The sequence below is a fragment of the Phycodurus eques genome, chromosome 17, assembly GCF_024500275.1.
Source record: "Phycodurus eques isolate BA_2022a chromosome 17, UOR_Pequ_1.1, whole genome shotgun sequence".
NCBI lineage: Eukaryota > Metazoa > Chordata > Actinopteri > Syngnathiformes > Syngnathidae > Phycodurus > Phycodurus eques.
In genome coordinates this window covers 11,052,364-11,079,661 of record NC_084541.1, presented here as the reverse complement: position 1 = coordinate 11,079,661, position 27,298 = coordinate 11,052,364, and the positions used below count along the sequence as shown (strand labels likewise).

At 40.4% G+C, this 27,298-nt stretch overlaps 1 protein-coding gene across 3 annotated transcripts in view; it reads right to left on the bottom strand.

Moving 5' to 3' along the window:
- Positions 1-8,911: 8,911 nt before the first annotated feature.
- gabra1 (gamma-aminobutyric acid type A receptor subunit alpha1) overlaps positions 8,912-27,298 on the bottom strand; it is a 35,985-nt gene continuing 17,598 nt past the window's right edge. For all 3 annotated transcript variants that reach the window (XM_061702907.1, XM_061702908.1, XM_061702909.1), the window contains exons 8-10: positions 24,862-25,014; positions 10,866-11,068; positions 8,912-9,728 (exon numbers count right to left, since the gene is read on the bottom strand). In XM_061702907.1, coding sequence (XP_061558891.1) covers positions 9,408-9,728; positions 10,866-11,068; positions 24,862-25,014 — 677 coding nt within the window. In that variant the 3' untranslated portion in view covers positions 8,912-9,407. The remainder of the gene's footprint in view (positions 9,729-10,865; positions 11,069-24,861; positions 25,015-27,298) is intronic.

Below are 27,298 nucleotides of genomic sequence, written 5' to 3'. Positions count from 1 at the left end.
AAGGTCTCTGCAACTTTTTTATTGCTTCTATACAAATAGTGGGGTATCTGGAGTGCCTGCCCACACATTAAGTGAAAACTAAAAAGACAAAAACAAAAATAACAAGTAAATGTTTTATGAGCGTTCATTTTCTGAAAAGGTATCTGTGAGTGAGCTATTCTGGTTCAGATTGTGACTTCACAGTCTGGCTCGTTGACATAATAAGTCTGGCTAGTTTACATAATAACCACGCGCAGACTGAGTGGATGACGGTGTAGAGTACAGACAACTGACTCTGGACTTTAAGGACGGGCAGAGAGATTGTTACCTGTTTGTTCACCTGAACAATAAACGTGACTGGTCAACAAGCACACAGGCCCTGTGGAAAAAAGGCCGCCGCAGACTCAGATTGCTGAGGAGGTTCTTTGGCAGACAGGGGGCCCTCCTGAGGACTTTTTACGACTCAATAGTGGCAATTATTTACAGAGAGTGGTCTGCTGGGGCAGTTTTCTGGAAAAAACTGGACAGGCTGATAAGGAAGGTCAACTCTGTCCTGACATGTCCCCTGCTAAAGTCCAGGAGGCATGGGAGGGGAGAATGGTGGACAATAACTCCCACCGAATGCAGGACACCATCAATGCACTCAGCAGCTCATTTAATGACACATGGCTTCGTCCCAAATGTGTGGTACTGCAAGTCTTTCCTTCCTTCCTGCTGCTGTCACACTTTACAACCAACACTGCTCTCAATAACCTCTACACTATTGTGTATATATTATTTATTCATGCGCCGTTGGGACTCTATTACCAGTTTCATTCCCAACTGCTTACTGTATATTGTATGTATGGCTTCGCTGATCCATGTATAGTCACCACATATAATGCCGCTCAGTATTCTTTTTACTTTTTGTTTATATTCACATTTGCTTGTGTAGTATGAATAGAAGAGTATCGTGCTCTGTTCATCCATCCATCCATCCATTTCCTGAGCCGCTTATCCTCACAAGGGTCGCGGGAGCGCTGGAGAAAACTGTACTATTAAAAGTTAAAATTATGGTAATAATACAACACAACACAAAAAAAAGCATAACTTGTTTGCACAACATGATTATGACAAAAACAAGACAGTACACACGTTCCAGACTATTTTTCCATTTCTGACAGAGGGAGAGCAGATGCGAGGTGGCCCAATGGTCATTGGTAGAGACTCTGATATTTCCGAGGTAGCACAAATGCAACACTGCCAAATTCCAAACCCCGATATTGTTGTGTATTACGGCTTCTTCCAGGAGGATCTGAATCTGTACATGGCAGCGACACACTCTCGCACCCCCTTCACCCCTGGGTGCTAACTATTCACGTTTCACAGCGTGACGCCCATTTTGGAACCCCGGAGACGACGGTAAGACCATAGCGATTAGAATCACCAAATGTCCCCCTTAGCTACTCTTTGAATTTCTGTGTTTCGTCTCATTTTCATGGCGAACATGCTGGCACAGTTTTACGACTACGGTGTCCAACACGGGGTCTTACAAGCCTGGGAACAGGAGTTCGTAACATGTCCTCCTATCTACGGGTGGGAGGTGGGGTACACCCTGAACCGGTCACCAGCCAATCGCAGGGCACATAGAAACAAACAACCATTCGCACTCACACTCACACCTGCAGGCAATTTAGAATCATTAATTAACCTACCATGCATGTTATTGGGATATGGGAGGAAACCGGAGTGCCCGGAGAAAACCCACGCAGGCACGGGGAGAACATGCAAACTCCACACAGGGATTGAACCCCGGTCCTCAGAACTGTGAGGCAGACGCTCTAACCAGTCGTGCACCGTGCCGTTTGCTCTGTTCATAAATTATTTATTCTTTTATAGTTGACAATCCACTGCTGACTTATTGATACATGTGTAGTTTTCCTTAGCTACATATAATGTAATATGACTATACACACAGGCTTGCATATTCTTGCCCAGAGGCCTGTGTAAATATCCTTTTCATGGCAGACAACGCCTGTGTGCATGCGAAAAATTACTTTTGTCCAAAGCTGTGCAAAATGTTGTTATAAAGTATGAGTGTCGTCTATGTAGAAGCTGGCAATTTGACACTCTTGTGATGTCACGTCCGTAACCAGCGGCCAATATGGACACACACATTCGATCGAAAAATTTGCCTTACGGTTGTAGTCACAGTGCCACCTGTTGGTTTGGCATGAGCGAGACATTTTTCATTTCTGTGGAGACGGATGACATTGGTTTGGATGTGATGCTTGTTACAAGAGTACATATGGACCTAAATGAAGCCATAACAGGAACGTGGAACAGTGGACCAGCTCTACACCCTCGGCAGGGTCCTTGAGGGTGCATGGGAGTTCGCCCAACCAGTCTACATGTGTTTTGTGGACTTGGAGAAGGCATTTGACCGTGTCCCTCGGGGAGTCCCGTGGGGGGTGCTAAGGGAGTATGGGGTACCGAACCCCCTGATGCGGGCTGTTCGGTCCCTGTACGACCGGAGTTAGAGTTTGGTCCGCATATCCGGCAGTAAGTCGGATTTGTTCCTAGTGAGGGTTGGACTCAGCCAAGGCTGCCCTTTGTCACCGATTCTGTTCATAACTTTTATGTACAGAATTTCAAGGCGCAGCCGAGGCGTAGAGGGGGTCCGGTTTGGTGACCTCACTATTGCATCTCTACTTTTTGCAGATGATGTGGTTTTGTTGGCTTCATCAAGCCGTGATCTCCGACTCTCACTGGAGCAGTTCGCAGCCGAGTGTTAAGCGGCTGGGATGAGAATCAGCACCTCCAAATCTGAGACCATGGAAAAGGGTGGTGTGCCCTCTCCAGGTCGGGGATGAGATCCTGCCCCAAGTGGAGGAGTTCAAGTATCTTTGGGTCTTGTTCACGAGTGAGGGAAGAATGGAACGGGAGATTGACAGGTGGATCGGTGCAGCCTCTGCAGTGATGCAGAATTTGTATCGGTTTGTTGTTCTAAAGAAGGAGTTAAGCCGAAAGGCAAAGCTCTCAATTTACTGGTCCATCTACATTCCTACCCTCACCTATGGTCATGAGCTGTGGGTCATGACCGAAAGAGCAAGATCCCGGATTCAAGCGGCTGAAATGAGTTTCCTCCACAGGGTGTCCGGGCTCTCCCTTAGCGATAGGGTGAGAAGCTCGGTCATCTGGGAGGATCTCAGAATAGAGTCGGTGCTCCTCTACATCGAGAGGAGCCAGATGAGGTGACTGGGGCATCTGATTCGGATGCCTCCCGGACGCCTCCCTGGTGAGGTGTTCCGGGCACGTCCCACCGAGAGGAGACCCCGGGGACGACCCAGGACACGCTGGAGAGACTACATCCTTACGCTGGCCTGGGAACGCCTCGGGATCCCGCCGGAAGAGATGGACGAAGTGGCTGGGGAGAGGGAAGTCTGGGTGTCCCTGCTAAAGCTACTGCTCCCGCGACCCGACCTCGGATAAGCGGTAGAAAATGGATGGATGGATGAAGCCATCATTTCCTATTATTCAGCAACAAATGTGTCCATGGGATAACCATGGCATTCAAATGGCTATAGTCAGTGAAGGTTTCTGGTAACAAAAGGATCGTATGGGATTACAATACCTGCTTGTGATGTGCATGAGTTCAAAGCTGTGCTTGTGGTGGAGGGAAAATTGATGGAGTGGAAGCAGAAAAGGAGAAACAGGCCGACAAAGTGAGAGAAAAACCTCCTCCGGTGCTCTTCTGCCAGCAAGAAGCAGCTTCATTACATAATGCTCTCAGAGCTCGGCAGCTCACATGCTTCTCGAGAAGGAGCGCACGTTCCTTTGCACCTGAAGTCTCACCCCCCCCCCCCCCCCCCCCACAAAAAAATAAAAAATTAAAGTAAAAAATCGACACTCATTTCCACAAAGAAGATAATGTTGGAACCCATTGAATGTTTGTGCTGATGGATATAATTGAACAAATACTTTTACCACTTTATTTAACATTAAGAGACCAGTACTCTCCAGTAAAGACAACAGTAGCCACGTTCATTTGTTCCTTTTTATTTAAAGACTAATGCAGTGAATCAGAATCTACAGGGCCATATTGTAATCAAAAGAAACAAAAGAAAACATTTACAGGAGGTTCACCACTTCATCTCCACCCATCAGAATCCTGTCCACAACACATCCCAGTGGAGTCTATAGTGTCCTTTTGTTGTCCATACTCTTCCTATATCCACATCAAAGTTTGTGCTTTAGAACATGTTTTGTTGTTTTACATTGTTGTTAGTATTTCAGTGAAAATGAGAAGTCAACCAGAAAAAAACCCTCCAGTACATATCTGGTAAGAACAAAAAGACCTGCTGCTGAACAGCAAGTGCTGATGGTCAGTGGCCTAAAATCAAACCAGCCAACCAAACATACAAAGGATAATGAACAAATTTGATATATACATGAAAGCTTTGCAAATGAGTAAGATGATAAGGTTAGTCGGAAGCTCATGATTGCACTTTACCTCATGTTGCACATTCTCTATGTGGAGCATAAAATATCAAACGTAGCAAAACCTAACCTGCCTTGTAAAGTATCAGTGGAAATTGTCTCTAGAATTTCTCTCTACTTTAGTCTTTTTTCAGTTTGATATCAATTTGGTCGCGCTCACCAACTTTTAAAAAGTAAGACCTTGTTACAGTTTTGCTCTTTTTTTTTCTTGTCTTGTGCCTTTTATTGCATGACCCAGGAGAAAAAGTGCAACCGACAATGGAAGCTATTTTCGCTTCAAGCACTGACAATTCGAAAGCATAAACAAAAGACATAATCCGCTGTTTTTCTTTTATGTCACCCTGTATAGCCATGGTTTCATTAAAAAAAAGCTAATGGGTGCACAGCTGATATATAAAAAAAACCCTAAGCTTCTTATTTATTTATTTTCGCTCTATAATAGCTTGTAAATCTGAAACACAATGGAGACAAGGTCGATGATCGGTGATTCAAAGCTGTCCTTGCATAGCACGAAGCCAACTACGTACATGTAATGTTATTGTTCATCTAAATGTGCAAAATTCATAACAATAGGTTGAGAATACAAACAATATTCATCCTTTTCGCTAACAGCTTCAATAATAGAATCAAATACTGTAGGCATCATGTATTTTACATATGTATATATATTTATATATATATAGAATTTTCTTCATGATAATCAACATACAATAGTTTATTTGTACCTATCTGTATACAACTCTTCACCGTGACTTTGCACTTCCATCACCCCTCTGTTTGCTTATAAGGGACAGGTTCAATACTGGCGATCATGAAAATACAAATCATAAGCTAAACATGCGGCACGGTGGCCGACTGGTTAGAGCGTCAGCCTCACAGTTCTGAGGACCTGGGTTCATTCCCCGGCCCAGCCTGTGTGGAGTTTGCATGTTCTCCCCGTACCTGTGTGGGTTATCTCCGGGCATTCCGGTTTCCTCCCACATCCCAAATACCCTAGTGAGGAGAAGTGGCTCAGAAAATGGATGGATGGATAAGCTAAACATTAACCCTCAATATAGATTGTGACCTTATTGACAGGGGGGGGGGAAACACATTAATATATTTCCCATTTGGGCATTACAAATTGTATAATTAATTAATACAAATGATTATTTTTAAATGAACGGATAAATAAATAAATAAATAAATAAATAAATAAATAAATAAATAAATAAATAGTGTGGTTACAAATTAAATGAGGTACTGTAAAATAAAAAGCAGAACAACGTGAAATAAAACCACAATTTAAAAAATAAAATGGAAAATGGAAATTACATTTTAATTAAATTTAATAAGAAATAGGTGAAAATATTTATAGCCTAGAGTAGGGGACAAATGCTTTTCATCTCAATGTGGACACACACAAAAAAAAACTTTGTCTAAACAAAATAAAAATTTAAGCATACAAATGAAAATAGGAATTGAAGTAAAGCTACGCTGGCAATCATCCCTTCACTAATTTCCAAGTTCAAGTCCTAAGAAAAGCCCTTGCTAAGTAATATTGCTACATTAACAGAATTGAAACTGGGCGGTTCTGATACCTTGACGAGCCACCACTGAGAAATAGTTCATATTCGTAAACACAACAACAAAAACAAGCGCAAGCAATGTTCAAGACAAAAAAAAAAAAAGCTATCCTGTCACTGTTCTGTTGTTGTTTTTTTCCAGAAGAGGGGCTGACATCATGCTACAAAAATATATTAATTTCAACACTATCATAGAATGACTCGACAAGCCTTGTGTGCCGACGCCGGCTAACATAAAATTCCGACATCACATCATCTCAGCGTCTTCTTTTGCCTCTCTCACTGTCTTTCTCGTGCTCTCATTCACTGTTGCTCACCCACAAAGCAGCAACAAATATACATCTAAAAGGGCATGTGTTACTGAAGGCAGTGTAGCTGGTACTTTCTGAGTGTTGACAATTTTCGACTCGAAACACAAAAATAGTGAACAGAAAAAATACCCCAAAAAACAAAAACAAAAAAAAAACAAGCAAAATGTTTTTGGGTTCACAGTGGGTCACCAAATGCAAGACATGCCATCAAACAGCAAAGCCATCCTCACAGTTCTGACTCTTGAAATATGAAAAAGGCACTTCTCCTCCACAATGTGCCTCGTCCCTCATTAAATTACACCAACATGACTTTGCATCAAACAGCATTTTTGGCAAACAAGCCCCTCCCCCATCACCTTATAACAACAAAAACAGGAAATAATCGTTGGATGTAATCAAAATAGGTTTGAAGACAATTCATTACATTCTTACTCATCACATTTTACACCATTTTTATATCTGTGTGAACCAAAATGAAAAGTGAGATTTGCACTCAAACATGGCCAAAAAAAAAAGTCTCAAGAGCACAAAATACGCCATAATGTATGTCTCATAAATGCAAAATGACTCCTTCATGTATTATTTAAACATTCCCTTTAGTTACTCCAACATAATATTGACATCTCTAACATTAGAGAATATTTACAAAGACTGAAAGGAAAATACATGTATTATTTTCATTTCTAAGCAGAGATTATTGTTTTTTAATACATATATTTGGGGGATAAATGAACGGTGTGTCCACTGAGATGTGTTTTATTGCTTTTGCAGAAACCCCAACCTATTTTGAAGAACGGCTAATCTTTTGTCTTTTGTATGAAGAAATGAAAGCCTTTAATCAATGGTGATTGTTACCGTATGTTGTTTTAAGGATGCCCTGACCATGCATATGCATGCGTGCTATTTATCATGTCTGTGGTTTTAAAAAAAAAAGGGAAAAAAAGAAAGAAAGAAATAAGATGCAAGCAGGGTTTGATTTGTGCGGGAGCCAATGGAAACTTAGGGGCTCGAGCTTTTAAAGTAATAAAAATCATACATTTCTGTGCCAATAGGAATAGTCGTTATTACCATCAATACACGAATAAAATAATGCATTCTTTAATAGGACAATGGATGCAACCTGCTGACCAATAGTGAAAGGCTTTTAAGCTCTTATCACCAATCTCTGTGTAGCCACAGTGACAGAGCAGAAACAACAAAATAATAGCCAGAAATATACAGCCAAACCCAAAATGATTCATACCCTGGCCACATTTTGACTTCATGTGAAATGCTTTCTAGAAATATCTGTCACTTGTATTGTTTTGGACAAAAGATCCATGTCCCAAAATGATTCACAGCTAATAGATATTATAAATGTATTACCAGGATTGTTCAGAATGGTGCAAAATACTATGTTTCTTAAAAACTGACCGATCTAATTAGGCATAAGAAAAAAGTTTTTTAAAAAAATTTAAAAGTTTTTTGAATCTACTGTACGTATCTATCGACAAAAGAACCACATAATTTTGTTCTTGGTTGGGTTGCATTCAACAAACAATTCAGTTAGTTTCAAAATTTTATCAGTATCTTGATAATTTTGGTCTTAATTATAGACGGCTCTTCCATATATTCTCACAACTAGTTTGTAGGTTATGATAAGGAAAGTAAAACATGTTTTGCCACTGTTGGACATTTTGGCACAAACCACTGAAATGTAATATTTTGGCAGTATTCTTTATATTGATTCAAACCAATTAAAAGCATGCATCTCCAAATGTTCACGTTGTCTTTCAAAAAAAAAAAGAATACAAGTTGGGCGGGATCCATGCTTTTGACTGGACAGCATCAATGTATATAACATATTTCCTCAAATAGTGGATGTTTTTCTCATAGACTCTTTCCAAGTAATCTATTTCAGACAAATAAATGCCTACAAAAAATGCAGAGACTTTAAAAAGTCAACAACTGAGCTTGTTTGAACTCTGTTGCTAGCCAAAACGGTAGCACCTACCGTTTCACATGAACAGTTTGTTGGGTTAATTAAAGTGTGATGTCTTACTGTATGTTGTAAGCGGGTTCCCTGCGTGGAATTAAAGATGATTCTACACTATGTGGAGACAGTTTTTTTTAACAACGTTTAGCGTTCCTGTAGACTGACGTGTGATCGCGCCCCAATGTTGTCTGTGTGTGTCAATGGTTTTACAATATGTTTGAGCCTGAGTTTCTCAGCATTTCTCCACCATAACAGTCGATTTTATTTCTAACTCCACTTTGACTTTACATGAACTTTGATATACCGATTACATTGCGTAATATCAACAGACGTCTACACCATCTGCAGTTAAGTGGCTAAGCCTCAGACACTATTTGCGGAAATTCGGTCATATTACAATAATAATAATAGAACAAAAGTCATGAGAAATAAGCTTGACTTGAGTGGTTAGACAGCACAATTTGCATTATGTATGTCACTTTGTCCTTAGCAAAGCCTATGTTACGTAGATGAACATTTGCTGCAGTATTGCAGATATATTGGGCAGTTAGTTACAGGTTGGAGCAGTCTGCGCAACAGATGCAATAAATTGTTGGACTGTCTCCCTCTTCGAAACCACATTTGTTCTATTTATTTATCTGTACTCAAATGGTAATAACTCTAGAGACTCTCGCTGCAAAGATTATAACTGGAACCTTGCAAAATAACAAAATATACAATGAGAAGAAGAAAGAAAGGAAAGCCCAAGACAAGATTGGGCTCTGTGTACTGGAGAATAGCATTCTCCTCTCGGCTATATATTTACGGTAGTATTTTCTTAAAAGCATCATACCACACCTGAACAACAACCCTTTAAAATTCTGTATCCCTTGTTCTTTTGTTTTTTGTTTTTTTTTAAATTATTTTTTGGTCTCTGTTTTTTTTTTTCCAAATCTTCAAAATGTATATAAACAGAAGCAATGCAACGACTGGGAATTCAAACCAGCATGGACATCATGTTTGTCTGAAAATAAACACATTTTCTTTTCTTTTTCTTTTGAGGAATACCAAAGAAAATAAAAGTTATATAGGTAAAATTGAAAAGGAGCAAACAATGGATTAGTGTGGATTCATCCCCTGCAGTTTGGGCTTCTTATTCAAGTAGGTGGCCCAGTAGACCAAGTTAAAGGTTCCAAAGAGCAGAGGGAAGGCTATTCTGGCGATCCTGTCTATCTTGCTCACGCTGTTAAAGGTCTTCTTGGCCTCTGGGGGCTTGGGCTTTGGCTCCTCCTTGGGCTCAGTTGGTGGTGGAGGAGCGCTTTTGGCAATGGTGGCCAATCCAGGGTCCCTGGCAATGTTGGGAGCGAAGGCTGTAGCAGTGGCCGCCGGATACGCTGTTGTGTTGTTCTTTTTTAGCATGGACTCCTTCTTCTTCTTTTGCTGATTTGGTTTGACAAGGAAAGAAAAACAAAGAGAGGATCAGTGTACAGCTGCCAACCAATGTTCCATAGATCAGCTTGATTTCTTTTGTATTTCTTTTTGAGTTTTTGGGGAAATTGAAACAAAGTTAAGCTAATAATGTACATTTGTGAACATTTCCAACATTTCAGAGAAAAAGAAGCCACTAATGTTCAATGGATATGTCTGGAAATTGTGAAAAATGCAAGTTCAATGGGCATCAAAGGATGAACAGATTCATTTTTCTTTGGCTTTTGGGGGATTTTCTACAACATCTTTATGGCTGTTAATGTTAAAACGCTACTTTAACAAAATGCCTACATGGTACAATATACAAAAGTTGCCTGTGCAGTTAATAAAGGTTTTCTAATTTACAATCGTAAAATTTATTTTAAAATCAGACCAAATCAGAAGTCAACCAGCATCACGGAATCGACTGATGTTTGACTTTAGGGGTTCTATTGCATTTTGCCTCAAAGCACTATTTTCGGTCTTAAATTCAAACATTTCGGGATATCACACATTTCCATAGTCATTTTTCATTGTTAAAATGTCTGTTTTACAAAATACTGTAAATCATGAGAAAAGGCTGTGTGAACTGTGTGGAAATTACTCTCACATGAAGATGAATAATAATCATTGCTGATATTGCGTCATCAGCAACCCAATGATTCATACAAATCAATAAGCCTGTAAAAAAAAAAGTTCTCAGAAGCAGTGTTGCCCCGCTAAATGCCGCACACAGACAAGTGGAGCAGAAAGCACGAGATGAACACTAAACTATTAATGTTCACGTCATGTTACACAAATTGAATTTTCTATACGATGACAACTAAATGCTTCCCTGCCTGCTGCTGCTCCCACAGCAGTTGAGTGCTAACCGCCCCCGTGTGCAACAAATGAAGAACTGTGATGGCTCCTTTCTCTGCCGGACTCATACATTTGACACCATTCTGAAAACCAATCTAAGCCCAGGTGACAAATCTTCCTGAAAAGAAATTAAGACTCTATAAATGAGGATAATTTATTATGCCAGAAACCATATCATTACCTTTCAGACTATCCCTGTGATTCAATCAGCTGAGGATCTGCGTGGAATGAAAGTAACATCTCAAATACCTTCTCTGGCACCACGCTTTTTCCATCCCAGGCGTAACCCCTCTTGGTGAAGTAGTTGACTGTAGCGAACTCAATGAGGGCCGAGAAGACGAAGGCGTAGCACACGGCGATGAACCAATCCATAGCGGTGGCGTAGGCCACTTTGGGAAGGGAATTCCTGGCACTGATACTGAGGGTGGTCATGGTCAGGACAGTGGTCACTCCTGAAGGACCATAAAACAAACAAGCATGAATGTAATATGTGGTCTATGTGATATACTGAAAGTAATATTATTGGACAAAGTGTACTATTGATAACCCTAACAAAAATAAATGTCTTTTTTTTTTTTTTTTTTTTTTACCTATTTACATGGATAGCAATAGAGAAAAAAGTCTTGAAATGGTAATTTAAATATAGTCATTTAATAAGCTCCAAAGATTTTCCATACATCTGTCCATTTTCGGTACTGCTTGTTCTCGTTAGGGTCGTGGGTGACCTCGAGCCTATCGCATCTGATTTTGAGTGAGAGGTGTATCTGATTTTTTCATGTCAAGTTGAACAGTACAATTTGATTTTTTTCAAATCCGACCCAGGCCTCTTTCACATGTGGATATAGGTCACATATGTAGCCCATCTGGATGCTCGGATCGCGCTCATTTGAAATATACGTAATCAAAAGGCGAGAAACGTCACAACTGTTCGGCAAAACAGACAGACGCGACCCCACAAACTGCCATAGCCAAAATTATTGCCCTCTGCCTTCTTAATCACCCACGTGAAATTATTTGGTCAAGAAAATGTTGGCTCCGATTGCACAAAATCTTCAAGTGCGGCAGGACTAAGACCTACATGAGGGACCATATTTACTTACATAAACACACTACGCCACGTGACGTCATGTTTTGTGCACATGCAATAACACTCCACGGACGCATTCCGTTCACAGAAGTGTTTGTTTTTGTAATGTGAACGACTACATAGAAAAAAGATTGGCTTTAACAAAAGATCAGAATTGGACATATTACCCTGCAGTACCCTACAGCTTTCCCGTGGTTCGTCACCTCTTCTTTATAGATTATAGTTTTCTTTTCTTGTTCTTTTGTACTCTGGAGCGTCTTCGTCTACAGTCGGTAAACTTTGTCAGTGGCCTGTTGTTTTAAATATTGCTGACCTAAAAGATTATGGCTAACATCCTTTTGTAAAAGTTAGTCAAGATTAACTTGTGCTAAAAGTGGTTCAAAGGTTGTATTATGTGCCTTTTCTTAGCATTTTTAGATTTCAAACAACCTTTCCCCCATGTAACGTGTCATATTGCTCGTAAAAAGACCTGGTGCGTGTCAAAGTCCTCATTGTGCCAGTAGCTATCAGCCATCTATGAAAATAGAGCCCCATATCTTGAAAGTCGAAAGACCCTGAATTTGTACAATTTTGACTTCAGCCATCATTTTGAGGAAAATTCTGCCTCGAAATTCACACAAAATCTAAAAGTTGTCATTGCCATCACGCACTGTGTTGAAAGCCAAACGCCCTGCCGTAGTTTGACACACTTTTTAGGGATACAATGTAGGCTTCTAAAGGTGCAAGAAACTTCAGGTGCTGCATTGCACAATCTCAACGTATTGCCGTCAGAAGAAAAACACTTCTAGACTATAGATATATAACAATCCAATGAAAAGCAGGAAGTATGGTGATAACTGGGCATGCCTTTTTGTGCCACGTGATGACATATTCTTACGCCGGGTGCCACTTAACACCTGCATATACATATAAATCATTTAGGCTTTCTACTAGAGCGTACTATTTCAAGTGGGTTCACAGTACATTTGTATTAATCTGTCAGAGCAGCTGTGCAGTCATGTAGCTTGTTCTTTTAATAGACTCGCAAAGGAAGAGATCTCCCCAGATGCAGCCGCAACATGCGGTTGTCCTCGGGGATAGTGCGGCTGACAAATAGCATGCAGGCAAAATAAGCTGATAGAATGACATCCTACATACCAATGCAAAACACACCAGAAGAAAAATAAGACAGAATGCGAAAGCTGAGGAAAATAATAGCTGCTGCATGTTGCCGACACTGCCCTATCAGTCACTGACTACAGAAGCAACTGTACAGAGAACCAAAGTAACTGGGTTGGGGAAGTTAGTCAGTCTCCCATACAGAATAGGCTACTGCAGATGTTTACACATCAAATAACATGAGCCTCAACAGAAAGCCATCTATCAATTCTAGAACATGAACAGATGGCTTGTACAGAGGGAAATATGAAACATGACATACGAACATCTCCCATACACATGTTGTGCCGTTCATTCTGATGCTCAACATCTGATATGCGTTTCGTCGATCTTTCAATTAAGCTCTAAGATTTTTGATTGAAAGATCGAGATCAAAAAACTTTTGACTAGTGTGCCTCTTATGCTAACGTAAAGAATAAAAATGATGTGATTGCAATTTTTGCAATTATGTCACAGCTTTTAAGATGTTTTTTTTAAATGCCTTTCACTATTCATTGTGATGACGATGATGATGATGATGATGACAACAGTTATACACCAATAGAATGCCTCCAAAAGAGTGTAAAATTACAACTGCTACACACACAAACATTTTTGTCCATTATAAAAAGTATAAAGGCTAGCACAGATTATTTTGTATAAGATTCATTATTAAATCGAGATGTATTTATACAGGACAAAAAAATGCCCATCCTACTTAATTTTCAGGAGTATAGGAGGCTAACATCAGTCTATACATGCCTCTTTATACGAATGCAGTAGCGTTTGCATTCATTGCGTTCGGTTTTAGTTGAAACTAGATTTATTGTTGCTCATATAATGGCCTTAATTGCTATTTAAAAATGCATATTTACAATTAATGAATCTGTTTATTAGTAGCAGGCTATGGTGGCCTCAATGCGACAAAATACCATTAACCAAACGTTTGTCTAAACACAATTATCAGTTTGATGTACAGTATATTTTATTTTGAAAGCATTCTGAGGATGTTTCGTCTCCCTCAATTCTGACGACACAAACAGTAAATGGATGAATCACGCTCTCCTCATCCTCCCACGCTCGTTTTCATATGCTTTTGGATTTTGCTTGTGACATGAAGCATGAAGTATGATTACAATATTCTGATTAGTCACTTAACCAGAACGAAACAGGACCCATCTGATGGATTTACGGCATTTTCATTGCTGGTGCATGGGTGCGTGGTCATGCATTTCTCACATTCATTATGAATCAAAAGGGAACAAGTAGGTCAACATTATTTATTTATTTAGGTTTTTGGGGTCTTTATTGCATGTTTGGTCATATTTTATATCCAAGACAATTCATCTGTCAAAACTAATTAAAATAAAAATTATGGAATAGTCAAGAATATCCATATTGTGCCGCTGTAGTCATATGATTAAAATGTCAATATGAATGTATATTATATATATATAAAATTCAAAAGTGGGCCGTCCAAGTCAAATAAAAACCTGACATTATGAGATGAAAATTCCCGACTCAGCACTCTGCCGCTTTTGCTCTGCATCCTCAGGGCCTTCAGTCATGTGAGACTGAACAATTATTTCTCTCCTTTCCATTCTAATTACCATTAGGGCTGTTGTAGGCTAACAAAGGCGATTGCCTAACAAGGGAGAATGCATCCATCCATCCATTTTCTTTACCGCTTATCCTCACAAGGGTCGCGGGGAGTGCTGGAGCCTATCCCAGCTATCATCGGGCAGGAGGCGGGGTACACCCTGAACTGGTTGCCAGCCAATTGCAGGGGACATATAAACCATTCGCACTCACATTCACACCTACGGGAAAATTTAGAGTCTTCAATTAACCAACCATGCATGTTTTTGGGATGTGGGAGGAAACCGGAGTGCCCGGATTAAACCCAGCCAGACACGGGGAGAACAGGCAATATCCACACAGGCGGGGCCGGGGATTGAACCCCAGTCCTCAGAACTGTGAGGCAGACGCTCTAACCAGTCGACAGGAGAATGCAACTTTTCCTTATTTGTTGTGGTTGACTATGGAACATTCCATTATTTGTTTTGATTGTTGAAAACCTGCATTCTGAAAAACATATACTGTGGGTTTTATGGAGATGGTAGTGTTTGTTTTTTATATTATTTCTAATTTGCTTTTATTCATTATGAGTAGGTTAAATCCCTTAATCCCTTAAACATCCCTTAATATATTTAGCTATTGCATGCACAACTTGAAAGGCTCTATATTAGCAAGGGACCTTTGACTATATTTTCTGGATTGATCATGTGGGAAATTAATACATTTGAAAATAATACTACAAATGTAGATATTGAAAGGGCTGGGAGAGTTTCTCTCTGAATGTGTTACGATCAATGTTTGTGTGGACTTTTGCATTGTTTTGATTAGATTTAGTTTGGTTTAATGTTATGTCCTGTGTTCATGTCTCGTCTGCTCGTTTGGTTTTTCGTCTCCACCTGTTCTCGTCAGCCCTCTACCTTGTGTCAACCAATCAGTTCCCTCCAGCCACTTGCATCTTGTCCAAGTGTGCCTCGTTGTCTCATTAATGTCTGTTGGAATTTAGTTCCCTGGTTTCTTTCAGCCAGTGTCGGTTCATTATTGCTGTTGCCATCATAAAACATGCAGACATATTTTCATTCTGATTGAAATACTGCCTATTGAATATCTCAGATCAACTCTTTATATGTGACGTGATCTATTCCGATCTGGCATTCACATGTGCCACTACATTTAATGAGACCAGCTGTTTTACAGATGTGTGATATGGGCAGAGCTATGTGAACATCATGTGATTCATCAAGCTGGAGGTCAGCCGTCTATTTAGTACAGTAGTTGCGATTGTTTTTACACTTTTCATTAAGCAACAGCTTGATTAAAAACAAGTTACAATTACTTAAAAACAAGATCTCCATCTTGTTTGTTGTTGGGGGGTGGCTTTGTTAATTATTGTCATTATTCCATGTGCATTGATTGCCTTTTTGGTTTTGAAAATCAATCCTTTTTTTGTAAGATTACGCCTGCTCCCTTGCCTTGCTTCTCCTGCTTCCCTGCATTTGAATTGAATTCTATATTTTGAACATGAAAGAGTGATATAAAAAGGACAAGTTCTATAGAAAATGAATCATAGGGCTATGACAGTGAGTTTTTAATGGACTCCATCTTGCTAAAAAAACAAACTACAAACACATATTGTACTTGGAATACAGGTGCAATATGAGCGAAAGCACAAGCTTGTTTTGTCACAATTTCTTAAGAGTCACTGTGGTGCCAGAGCTCATGAAGAGAGAGTGCCAAAGCATTTTCCGCTGGCGCGCATCCAGCGCTAAGCTCCTGTGCCAGCAATCATGTGTGCTAATGGCCTTGCCAGGTACAACACAGCGCCACCTCATCTATTGTTTCTGCACACATTAAATAGATGGATGGATAATGTGTTTAAAACTTGGCCATGAGTGGACTTGGAGATGAATGTAGGTGGATGAGGCCCTGCTGTGCATGCATATTAGGAAGTGTGTGGGGGTGAATCGGAGGCAGGTGCATGCATCAGTAGGTGTCCACAGAATGTTGTCAATTTCTCCGTTTGCACAGTAAATAATTTAATATTGTGGGGGAGGATGCAGCCAGTACCCCTGGGTATTACACAAGTCTTCATAAAAAAGGCAATCATATATATTTTACTGTTTGACGAGTTATGTTGTCATGGAAACAAGTACTCCTCCATTGTCTTAATTCAGCAATCAGGGAAGCAAGTGTCACTTTTGTGCTTTTGTCTTTTACATTTTAGACTGTTGCACTGAATTAGTACAATGTATCATGTTTGCTAAAATAGTGGCCAGGCGTGTTTATTTAGTCAACTGAAGAATACAATTTTATCCTTTATTTGCTTTTTTTTTTTTTTTTTTTTTAATTCTTACTTCCACGAGAGAATGGAATTCTCATGAGCAGTTTCCATTCGTGTGTCCTTTTATTCTTGGTTCCTATCAATGTTGCAGTGTAGTTGAAGGCAGCGCGAATTGTTCCCTTCTTAGGTTTCCGTAAAGCCATGCTACTCAAAATTACTCCCCTCCTCCAAACCCAATTCCCATGGGTTGATTTGTCCCCAGTGGGGTACATATTTCAGAATTTTCCCTACTTCTGATAAAGTTACCAAAGGTCCGATTGTTGGATGTCTCTAAAAGATTATCCTTAGGGATTATGCTGTGGTGTGTTATGAGTTATTTTTCCTCCCTGATTCGCTTGGAAAATGGTTGAGGTTGCCTCTATTGTCTGAAACTAAAAGAGGAGGTTATGTTCCAAGACATTCACTACAATAAAAATGACAAGGGAAAGAATTTGCAACCATTATATACAGTAGGTACCAAATAAGTAAACAGTTAGCCAAACTTCTTTTCTTCTTCATGGGTGAATTCATTTTAAAAACCAGTTAAGATTTATATCTGTGTGTGCACCCCACTTAAAGACGTCCCAGACCTCCCTATTGCTATTGTTCTTCTTCGTTTAATTATAATGCTATAAGGTCATGCTATTTATTAGCACCTTTAGCGATCCGCGTCCCGCATATACACCTGTCGTAGAAACAAAAACCAAAAAAGGGTGCATGTAGTGTACCAAATTACTAATCATTGCTAAATGGGCACCATTTTTAGTTAAATTTCATTTTATTTTCACAATGTACCTGGTGATTAATTAAAAGACTATTAAAACAGTGGCTATCATTTGAGGGTAAACAGTGCTTGTATATGCACTGTGGCTATGTTTATAACAGTCGAGCTCTCGACTTCACTTCTATGACTCATTAAAAAGGTTTGTTGTAATACATCTAAGAATGTGCTGTAAAGAGCAGAATTCTAAACTAATATTGGATTTTTTTTGTAGAATTTCCACTCTATTCTAGTCTTTTTCATTTGATCTTGACACTAAAGCTTCGTTTCTACGCTGTATATGTTTTGCAGGTTATGCCCCCACCCCCCGGAGAGACAGGTTTCTATAAATACTGAGGACATGACATTCATCTCCTTATGCATTTTTCGTAACACAACTCCAACTGTTTGCACTATCCTGACGTGTGGCCATTTTATCCAATTTTATCTTTTTTTTTTTTTTTTTAGACCAAACCGTCAAATTATTTCTTTGATTAGTTTATGGACAGTGAGTTCTAGATGTCCTAGAGATGTCAAAATACACCGTGGAGACTGGGCAACAAGGTGAATTCAGGGTTTAAGGTGACGAATGACAAGGTGAAAACGACTTTACAGCTGCTACAGGCAAGGACAGTTTTGATTATGGGAAGGAAAAGAATCAAATATAGGCACAGATAACGTTCACCCTTTTAAACGGTTTCTGACACAACCTTGCTCAGCTTGGGAAAGTTGGATTTCTTATCAAAGAGACTGCTGTCTAAAAGATTGACAGACACCCAGTGAAGAAGCTGCAAATTTAAAATAATGATGATAAATAACACCAAGTGAAGACGCTGCAAGTTTAAAATAATAATAATGATAAATAACCCAGGTATGTAAAAAAAACATAGCTTTCTTTGTTGCTTTGCCATTGATGACCACATCGTATATCGACAAACTTCTGGATTTCTTCATAGGTTCCAATATCGAGTACAAATGGAGGAAAGCACACATTGGGGATAGTTAATCAACCAACATGGATTTTCTTTTTGGTATTCATATCTACTTTGGTCCATTTGTAGTCAAGGGCATTACAGTTAAATACAGTTTTCCCAGACATTGCAACAGTCAAGTTTTGGGTATTAAAAGAGACCAATATTTATGAATAGAGACCAATAATATGCATTATGACCAGACAATATTCTATTATATTAATGTCGTTTATGGTAACCTCAACTTAGTGTGTATGTGTTCCACTTAAAACTGTTACCTGTATTCTGTACACAAACTGTGATGTACCGCTTGAACACTGTGTGTTAATTACGATCTTACTGATATGTTCCCCCCAGGTTTAGTTTGCACTTGATTGTGTACCATTGAAATGACAGCGTTCAGTTAATCACCATCCACTGGATCGCAGCCACACAAAACAAATCTCTGTGGATGAGAGTGGACCTTCTGAGAAAAATGGCTGCGCTCGCTGCTGCTCTCTGCCTCGCTGATTGTGGGCAAATATTTGCCACTGACAGTGATTTGACTGAGTGTGTCACCAATTAAACATGACAACCAAAATGTGGGATGAGGTCAAAAGAACAGTGAGAAGTAGGACACTTCACCAGTCGCTGGCGGAATAGTCCTTTTTTTGTTACTAAACTAAAGCTCTCCAAGGGATGAGGCAATATAGTATTTACAGTTCTATTGTGACGGCAAAAAAACAACACAAATGTTGCTAACAACAACGGTAAATGTGAAAATCACTATATTTGGTGTCTAACTGTTTATTTATCACTTGATGTGAAGTAAAATGTCATTAATGGACAAACAGGATCATATCATCTTTGATAATGTGGCACGGGTTCAACCTGATTTAAACAGCAAAAAAAAAAAAAAAAAAAACGGAAATGTACCACTTTCATTCTCATTCTGGGGAAAGGGAAACTATTGTATTATGACTGCGTAGACACAAACCAACTCCTCTAATTATGTCATATGATTTAATGGATTATTTTTCAGCCCAACCCTCTAAATGTTTTTTCGTAATCCTGCTAATGAATCAACAAACAAGCATTGATCCAAGCAGGACCTCTCGCATTCGTGTTTTCTTGCTTGATGCAGGTAATTAGCATTGGGCATTACAAATCGACGCATGCGACAGTCCCATTTATTTGTTCTGAAGCCACTCCGCTGGTATTTTAGCTGTGTGCTTAGGGTCATTGTCTTTTTTGTAGGTGAACCTTTGGCCCAGTCTGAGGTTCTGAGCACTCTGGAGAAGGTTTTCGTCCAGGATATCCCTGTACTTGGTCGCATTCATCTTTTCTTCGATTACAACCAGTCTCCCTGTCCCTGCAGCAGAAATACACACCCACTGCATGATGCTGCCACCACCATGCTTCACTTTTGGGACTGGACTGTATTGGACAGGTGATGAGCAGTGCCTGGTTTTCTCCACACATGCCACTTAGAATTAAGGCCAACAATTTACATCTTGCTCTCATCAGACCAGAGAATCCTATTTCTCACCATCACCATCTTAGAGTCCCTCAGGTGTTTTTTTGTTTTTGTTTTTTTTGTTTTTTTAGCAAACTCCAACGCGGACTTTCATTAGTTTTGTACTGAGAAGAGGCTTCCGTCGAAAACATTCCGTACCCACTGTATGTTAGCAGGCCGCTTTTTAAAAAAAAATTCATTCTGGGGACAGGTTAACAGTTCTTTAATGATTTCAATGGAACATCCATCCATCCATTTTCTGAGGCGCTTGTCCTCACAAGGGTCGCGGGAGTGCTGAAGCCAATACCAGCTATCATTGGGCAGGAGGCGGAGTACACCCTGAACTGGTTGCTAGCCAATCGCAGGACACATATAAAATAACAACCATTCGCACTCACATTCACACCTACGGGCAATTTAGAGTGTTCGATTAACCTACCATACATGTTTTTGGGATGTTGGAGGAAACCAGAATGCCCGGAGAAAACCCACGCAGGCACGGGGAGAACATGCAAACTCCACACAGGCGGGTTCGGGGATTGAACCCCGGTCCTCAGAACTGTGAGACAGATGCGCTAACCAGTTGTCCACCATGTCACCTCAATGTAACATAAATAAACTATTCATCCATTTTCTAAGCCGCTTCTCCTCACTAGGGTCGTGGGCGTGCCGGAGCCTATCCCAGCCGTCATCGGGCAGGAGGCGGGGTACACCCTGAACTGGTTGCCAGCCAATCGCAGGGCACATACAAACCCACAACCAGTCCCACTCACAGTTACACCTACGGGCAATTTAGAGTCTCCAATTAATGCATGTTGTTGGGATGTGGGAGGAAACCGGAGTGCCCGGAGAAAACCCACGCAGGCACGGGGAGAACTTGCAAACTCCACACAGGCGGGGCTGGGGATTGAACCCGGGTCCTCAGAGGCTGTGAGGCTGACGCTCTAACTAGTCGGCCACCGTGTCGCCATAAATAAACTATATTTATTTAATTTAATTTGGATTTCTTCCCCCACTCTTTTTTTTTTACACTTCTCTTTTCCTTATGTTTTATTAAATATTTTTTAAAATACATTGTGATATACTATCATTACTTTTTCTGTAGAATTGACAGGACTGTTGCTCGTGTGGTTTTGTATCATTGTTTGATTTTAAAGCCCTTTATTTTGAAACACAAATAGATCCCAGTGCATCATGCCTGGGTGTAATGACCATGTCAGAGGTTATACTAGACTCGCCCCAAGAATGAGTTCCTAAGGTCTTTTAGCATTGCACTTTGCAAGGGCTGTTTGGTCGTAATAGCAATTTACGAGCACCCATATATGTATATATACGTATGTATCAATGTATAAGTACCTATATGCTGTGAAAACCGCATGCTGTCACCCATGTGTGCATACACAACCCCATTTTGCTTCACCCCTACATACATACTACTATAGGTCTTTTTCCTTCATGAGTAAATGCAATAAAGAGCATCTTGGGAGAGCCGATAAAAACGCTGCTCTTACAGAGCTGAGAAGGAAACCTGTGACAGCTCAAAGAGGGAGCACAAAAAAACTATCACTACCATCAGTGGTTGCTTCCTTAATTGTTTTTCCTCCCTTATTTCAGACTGCATCTACAGTAAGTAAATAGCATAGCACAGATTCCCCTCCCTCTGCTATCCCCCTGCTGGCCCACACTGCCCCCATCTGTATTTCAGCACGTCATCACCATAATTTCCTAACTTCGTGGAATATTTCAAGTGATTTTGGTTATTTCTATAACGCAAGGCAGGGGTAGAGTTTTGACTGCCACTCTTAAATTAGCAATTCTGACTTGGGGTGCACTCACACTTGGTCACTTCTATCGTAATGGGGTTTAGCGCAGTTTCCCCTCGCCATCTATTTCTATCATGGAAGGTGGTGTTTATGATCAATAAGTGAGAATGTCAACATTGATAATACAGTACAACATGTCCAGGTTGGACATGCTCGACTTGAGCGATCATACCCTGCCCAAGCACACCGCTTCCAACAGTGGAGAGCCCACAAAACGCTAACTCTATAGGTGACTGTGGATTTAGACTGGATTTAGACTGCAGATCTTGTAAAATGCTCTATTCCAACTCGGTACAGACACACTTGGTCATTTCTATTATACCGTACTTATGCACAGTTACACCTCCCTCTTCATTTCTACCATGAAAGTGGGCGGTTGCCATTAGTGGTGGGAGGAACACTGGAATTGTTCATGGGACACAACTACATTGCATTTCTGTGCTCGTGCATGAGCAATCGTGTTGTGCCTCTGTCTTTTTGAACCGTACTTGAGTGCGGTACACACCAATCAAGTGCGAGTGTATTTTGTTTTTGTTTTCTTCTATTTACATCCACTTTCGTGTGGCTCATACCCGATATCACTGTCATGTCAATCAACCAAATCCAACATCTTACATGACCATATCTAAAGGTATCTAATTTTGATTTTTTTTTTTTCTGTTGACAGTGCTATGACGCAACTCTGAACATTGCCAAGTTTTTTTCTGAATCAAACATTTTGTGTAAATCCAATCTTTATCAGCACAGTGATACAGTAAATACGATAAGGCTTCCTACAGCTGTTTTTGTAAGTTGCCTTAGGCTTGAATTGGTGAGACCATGCTTGCTCGTCATGTCACATTATGTTTTCCCCGCTGAATTTGCTCACGTTAATAAGGCTTCATGCATCTGTGTTGAACACGTCTGATTACAGAACACAAATTAAGCTTAACAGTGGTGCATACTTTGATATATTGTGTAAAACAAAGGGAGCGAGTGCTTTGAATAACAATGTTGTGTACCTAAGTGAGTAATATGTAATTTTCTTCTGCGTATCTCAGGGGGGACTTTTTGGGGCCATTCAAATGACTTATGGTTTCCAAGAGAGTGCATTGGCAAAGCCAGGATTCAGTTTTAAAAGTAACTATCTGTAGGAAGTGAGTGTTCTAAGCACACAAATCAGTGATGGCCATAAAAACTTAATGCTTTTGAAATCTTAATCAATAGCCAAATGCATGTGAGCAAGAGTGAGGCGAGCACCCAATTCATTTTTCAATCACTTTCATCTTTTATCAGAGAGAACCGGGTGCCTAGTTTTGCGCTGCTTGGCCATGAACAAGAAGAGGGCATGACATTAAAACTGGGACTACCAGTAGGTAGAAGCGTCTATAAGTGATTTTTAAGACACTATTAGAAGTTTAAGATACATATAACATGATATATGAGTGAGCTAAATTGTAGTTAATGGTTCTTGTTCGTTTTTTTTAAAGTAAAATGGTCATCACGTACTAATGCCAAATCACCCATTTAGCAATGGGTGATTTTGTTGTCTCAAATTCTGGACAGTTTATACCATATACTAGTACCAACATATGTACTTTAAGGATGGAAGTCCAGCCCTCATATATGAAATTAAATTGCATGTTAGTAGTAAAAGGGGGTCGGCGGTCAATGAAATATCTATAGGATAATCGTTTCTAAAAAGATTTGATCGTGACAGCCCCAGTTAAGAATGTATCAAGATGCACCCTGTATTCATAGGTTTATTAGAATAACTAACGCCCTGTATTTTGACCCTTAAAAAAAATAAAAAATGAAATAAATAAAAAATAAAAATTAGTTACATGAGCCCCTGCTTGTAACAAGGCGGCATTTTAGTTAGCATCTTAGTTTATATTTTCATTTTAATTATAACCAGAATTGTCTTTTTAATGATTAATTTATCTCTCTACTGTCTTCTTTACACATTACACTCATTATTATTCCATCTCAGATGATACATATTAATTACACGAGTGACCTACCTCTTGTGCTGCGTTAATGTGTGTACAGGTATGTGTGTGCGCGTGCTGTGCTGTGTCCATATGCTGCCTTACCCTCATTGCTATTCCACTGTGCAAAAACCAGCAGTGATTGCATGCAGAACACACACATGACCTAGATACTTTGGATGTTCAAATCCAATCTGGGCCACCCTCGCTCTCTCCTCAACACAAGTGACGAGCGGCACAGGTAGCTGTGACACCCTTTCACACATATACATAGCCAGACACACACTCTCACAAACCGAAACATTGCAGGGTACGCTGTGTAAAAAAAATAAAAAATAAATACAGAATGAAAGTTGCAAAAGAGCTGCAAAATCAAATGCTTGTGTAAATGTTTCAGTGAAAGTGAGCCAAGGGAAACACTGACATCTGTGAGAGAAAGGAAAAGAAAGAAAGGAAGAAAAAGAGAGGAAAAGGAGTGTCGTGTGAGGTAACTCAAGGACATTCCGCCTGCTGCTGTGCTACAGAGCATGCTGCAGACTAGCAAGCGAGAGCTTCCCTTTTGGCCAGTGTTATGTAAGAACCGAGTGTGACAGACAGATACACACGCACTCGCACACACACACACACGCGCGCGCACACACACACAAACACAAGGAGGCACAAACACACGTTCAAAGCTTAAACACCACTGAGCTTTTTGCCTGAAATTTCAATGCAGCCCCAACTGATGAAAGCTCTTTCACCCTCATTGGTGCAGAATAGAGTAGAATAGAAATATCTTGTAGCTTCAATATGCAATTCAAAGTTAATAAGTTTAAAGATGTCACATATCCTCCAAGGGAATGGTTCGGGGACACGTGAGATATGCAGTGAATATGCCGAGAACATGCTGATTAGCTTTGCTGCTGAAAGTCAAATGACGAAGAGCGATAGAAGTGAGTTGCCAGGCAACCAGCAGAGACTCCAGGAAGTCACCACTCACCAACCATTTCTGTGCAGCTAGTTCCCACTAATCTCAACATGCAGCAACTCCTTCATTTTAGGAGTCCTTCTATTGTTTTGTCCTACCCATGGATGAATGGATGTTAAAGGGGCCAGAGTACTCACCAAAGACAGTCCTGGCAGGGACAGACTCTCTGTTGAGCCAGAAGGACACCTGCGACAGGATGACTGTCATAATGCAGGGCAGATATGTCTGAATCACAAAGTAGCCAATTTTCCTCTTCAGGTGGAAGTGGGTCGTCATCACCACGTACTCTCCTGCGGAACGTACATGAAAATGTCAAGGACGATCTCATTGCCAAATGTCAAGGACGATCTCATTGGCGCATGGAGGACTTGTAGCATTTCTTGTTACACAGCTGTTGCGGCTTTGAGCATTCAAATAATTAAATGGGTGATAATTTATTTCTACACAAACGTGCACGGTCTAAGGCAGGGGTCACCAACGCGGTGCCCGCGGGCGCATGGTAGCCCGCGAGGACCACTTAAGGCGCCCGCGAGGCATGTTCTAAAAATAGCGCTGGTCACAATTTTATATATAGTTTTTTGTGCTTTAAATTTTGAATCAGAATTGCTTACGTTAATGTAATTTTAAAAATAATGTCATATAATATAAAAAAATATATATATATATTTTATGTATAACGAACTCTGACCTCAAGTCAAAGTTCATGTGTGTGCGCGGTGACTTCACCGCTTTCCTGACACACTGCAGCGGGGATGAGGAGTTAGCTTACTTGTGCTTTAGCCCAGGAAACCATGGCAGAAAAGCGAAAAAGGACTTACAATTTTCACAGTGATTGGGAGGGAGAGTTCTTCTTTACGTCTTTTAAAGACAAATGTTTGTCTTATTTGCGGGACGACTATTGCAATACCAAAGCGGCACAATGTGGAGAGACACTTCAAAACTTGTGACGAAAGCTTCAATGCGAACTACCCACCCGGCAGCGCATTAAGGATCGAAAAGTCCCGTTTATTAAAGGCAGCTTTAGACAAACAAGGGACTGTTTTCACAAAACTAGTGAAAATAAAATCACAGAAAGCAACCGAAGCCTCTTTCAGAGCTTCACATTTTTTTTGATAAAGAACAAGAAATCCTTTTCCGATGGGGAGGATTTCAAAGAAGCTATGATGATTGTTGCTAACACAATGTTCAAAGATGAGAAGCATGGTCCCGATGTCATCTCTGCCCTCACCGATGTCCAACTTCGAGAATGTACGATGGCTAGACGAGTGTCATCTATGTCGGAGAACTTAGCAGAGCAACTGGACCAGGATCTCGCTACGTGCAGGTGGTTTAGCATTCAGGGTGACAAGGTGGACAGCGCCAACACAGCTCAGCTAATGATATTTACCCGAATGGTGTTTGATGATTTTTCTACAAAAGAAGAACTCCTGACACTTCTGCCACTGAAGACAACAACAAGGGGAATTGACATCTACAACGTGGTGAAATCTTCTTCGTGGAGAAAAAGGTGCGATTAGAGAAGCTGGTGTCGGTAACAACAGATGGGGCCCCAGCCATGACAAAACATGCTGGCTTTATTGCGCAATGCAAAGGTGATCCAGACTTCACAAAATTTCTACACGACCACTGTATCATTCACCAGCGGGCGATATACGCAAAAGTGACCGGCTTTGAGCATGTGATTACCCTGAACTGGTAGCCAGCTAATCGCAGGGCACACATAAACACACAACCATTCGCACACACATTCACACCTACGGGCAATTTAAAGTCTTCCATTAACCTACCATGCATGTTTTTGGGATGTGGGAGGAAACCGGAGTGCCCGGAGAAAACCCACACAGGCATGGGGAGAACACGCAAACGCCACACAGGCGGGGCCGGGATTTGAACCCCGGTCCTCAGAACTGTGAGACAGACATTCTAACCAGTTATCCACCATTCCACCGCGTTAACTTTTTATGGGATAAAAACATCATTTCTTTGCTGGGTGCATTCAGAGCATGGTACAAACCAAACATGAGAGTAACCATTGACAGCCTCTGAGGGGGGGTCAGGGGTCTTAATCACTCCATCCAGCCCATCCAACATTGCTGCAAACAGGTCACCCATTTTGTGCTGTGACTAATTTTTGCCAGTATCAATGTACCAAAAAAGAAGTGGTGTAAAATGCAATGCAATGGCCAGTAGGGAAATTCAAAATCTAGGACATGCCTGTCATTTCTGTATAAAGTGACAGATGACACAGCCATCAAGTTGTTTCATTTTCAGTACCCTCTAAAACATTGTTTGTGCAGTGATGACAAGTAAGTAAGACAGACGTTCCCATGTCAGAGTAAGGCAATGAAAAATTGGTCACTTAAATCCATAATGCTCACATTTTCTCACATAACGTTCACACCGGCATTTTTATCATCAGACCAGAAGGTGCCCAGTAAAAAAATAAATCAATAACAGTCACATTTTCCAAATGTAAATGCTGACTACTGTTTGTTTCTTTACTGTGCTATTTTCACCATTTAAGATCAATGCCATAAGAAGCTCCATTCCTTTAAAGAGCTAGAGGGACTATCT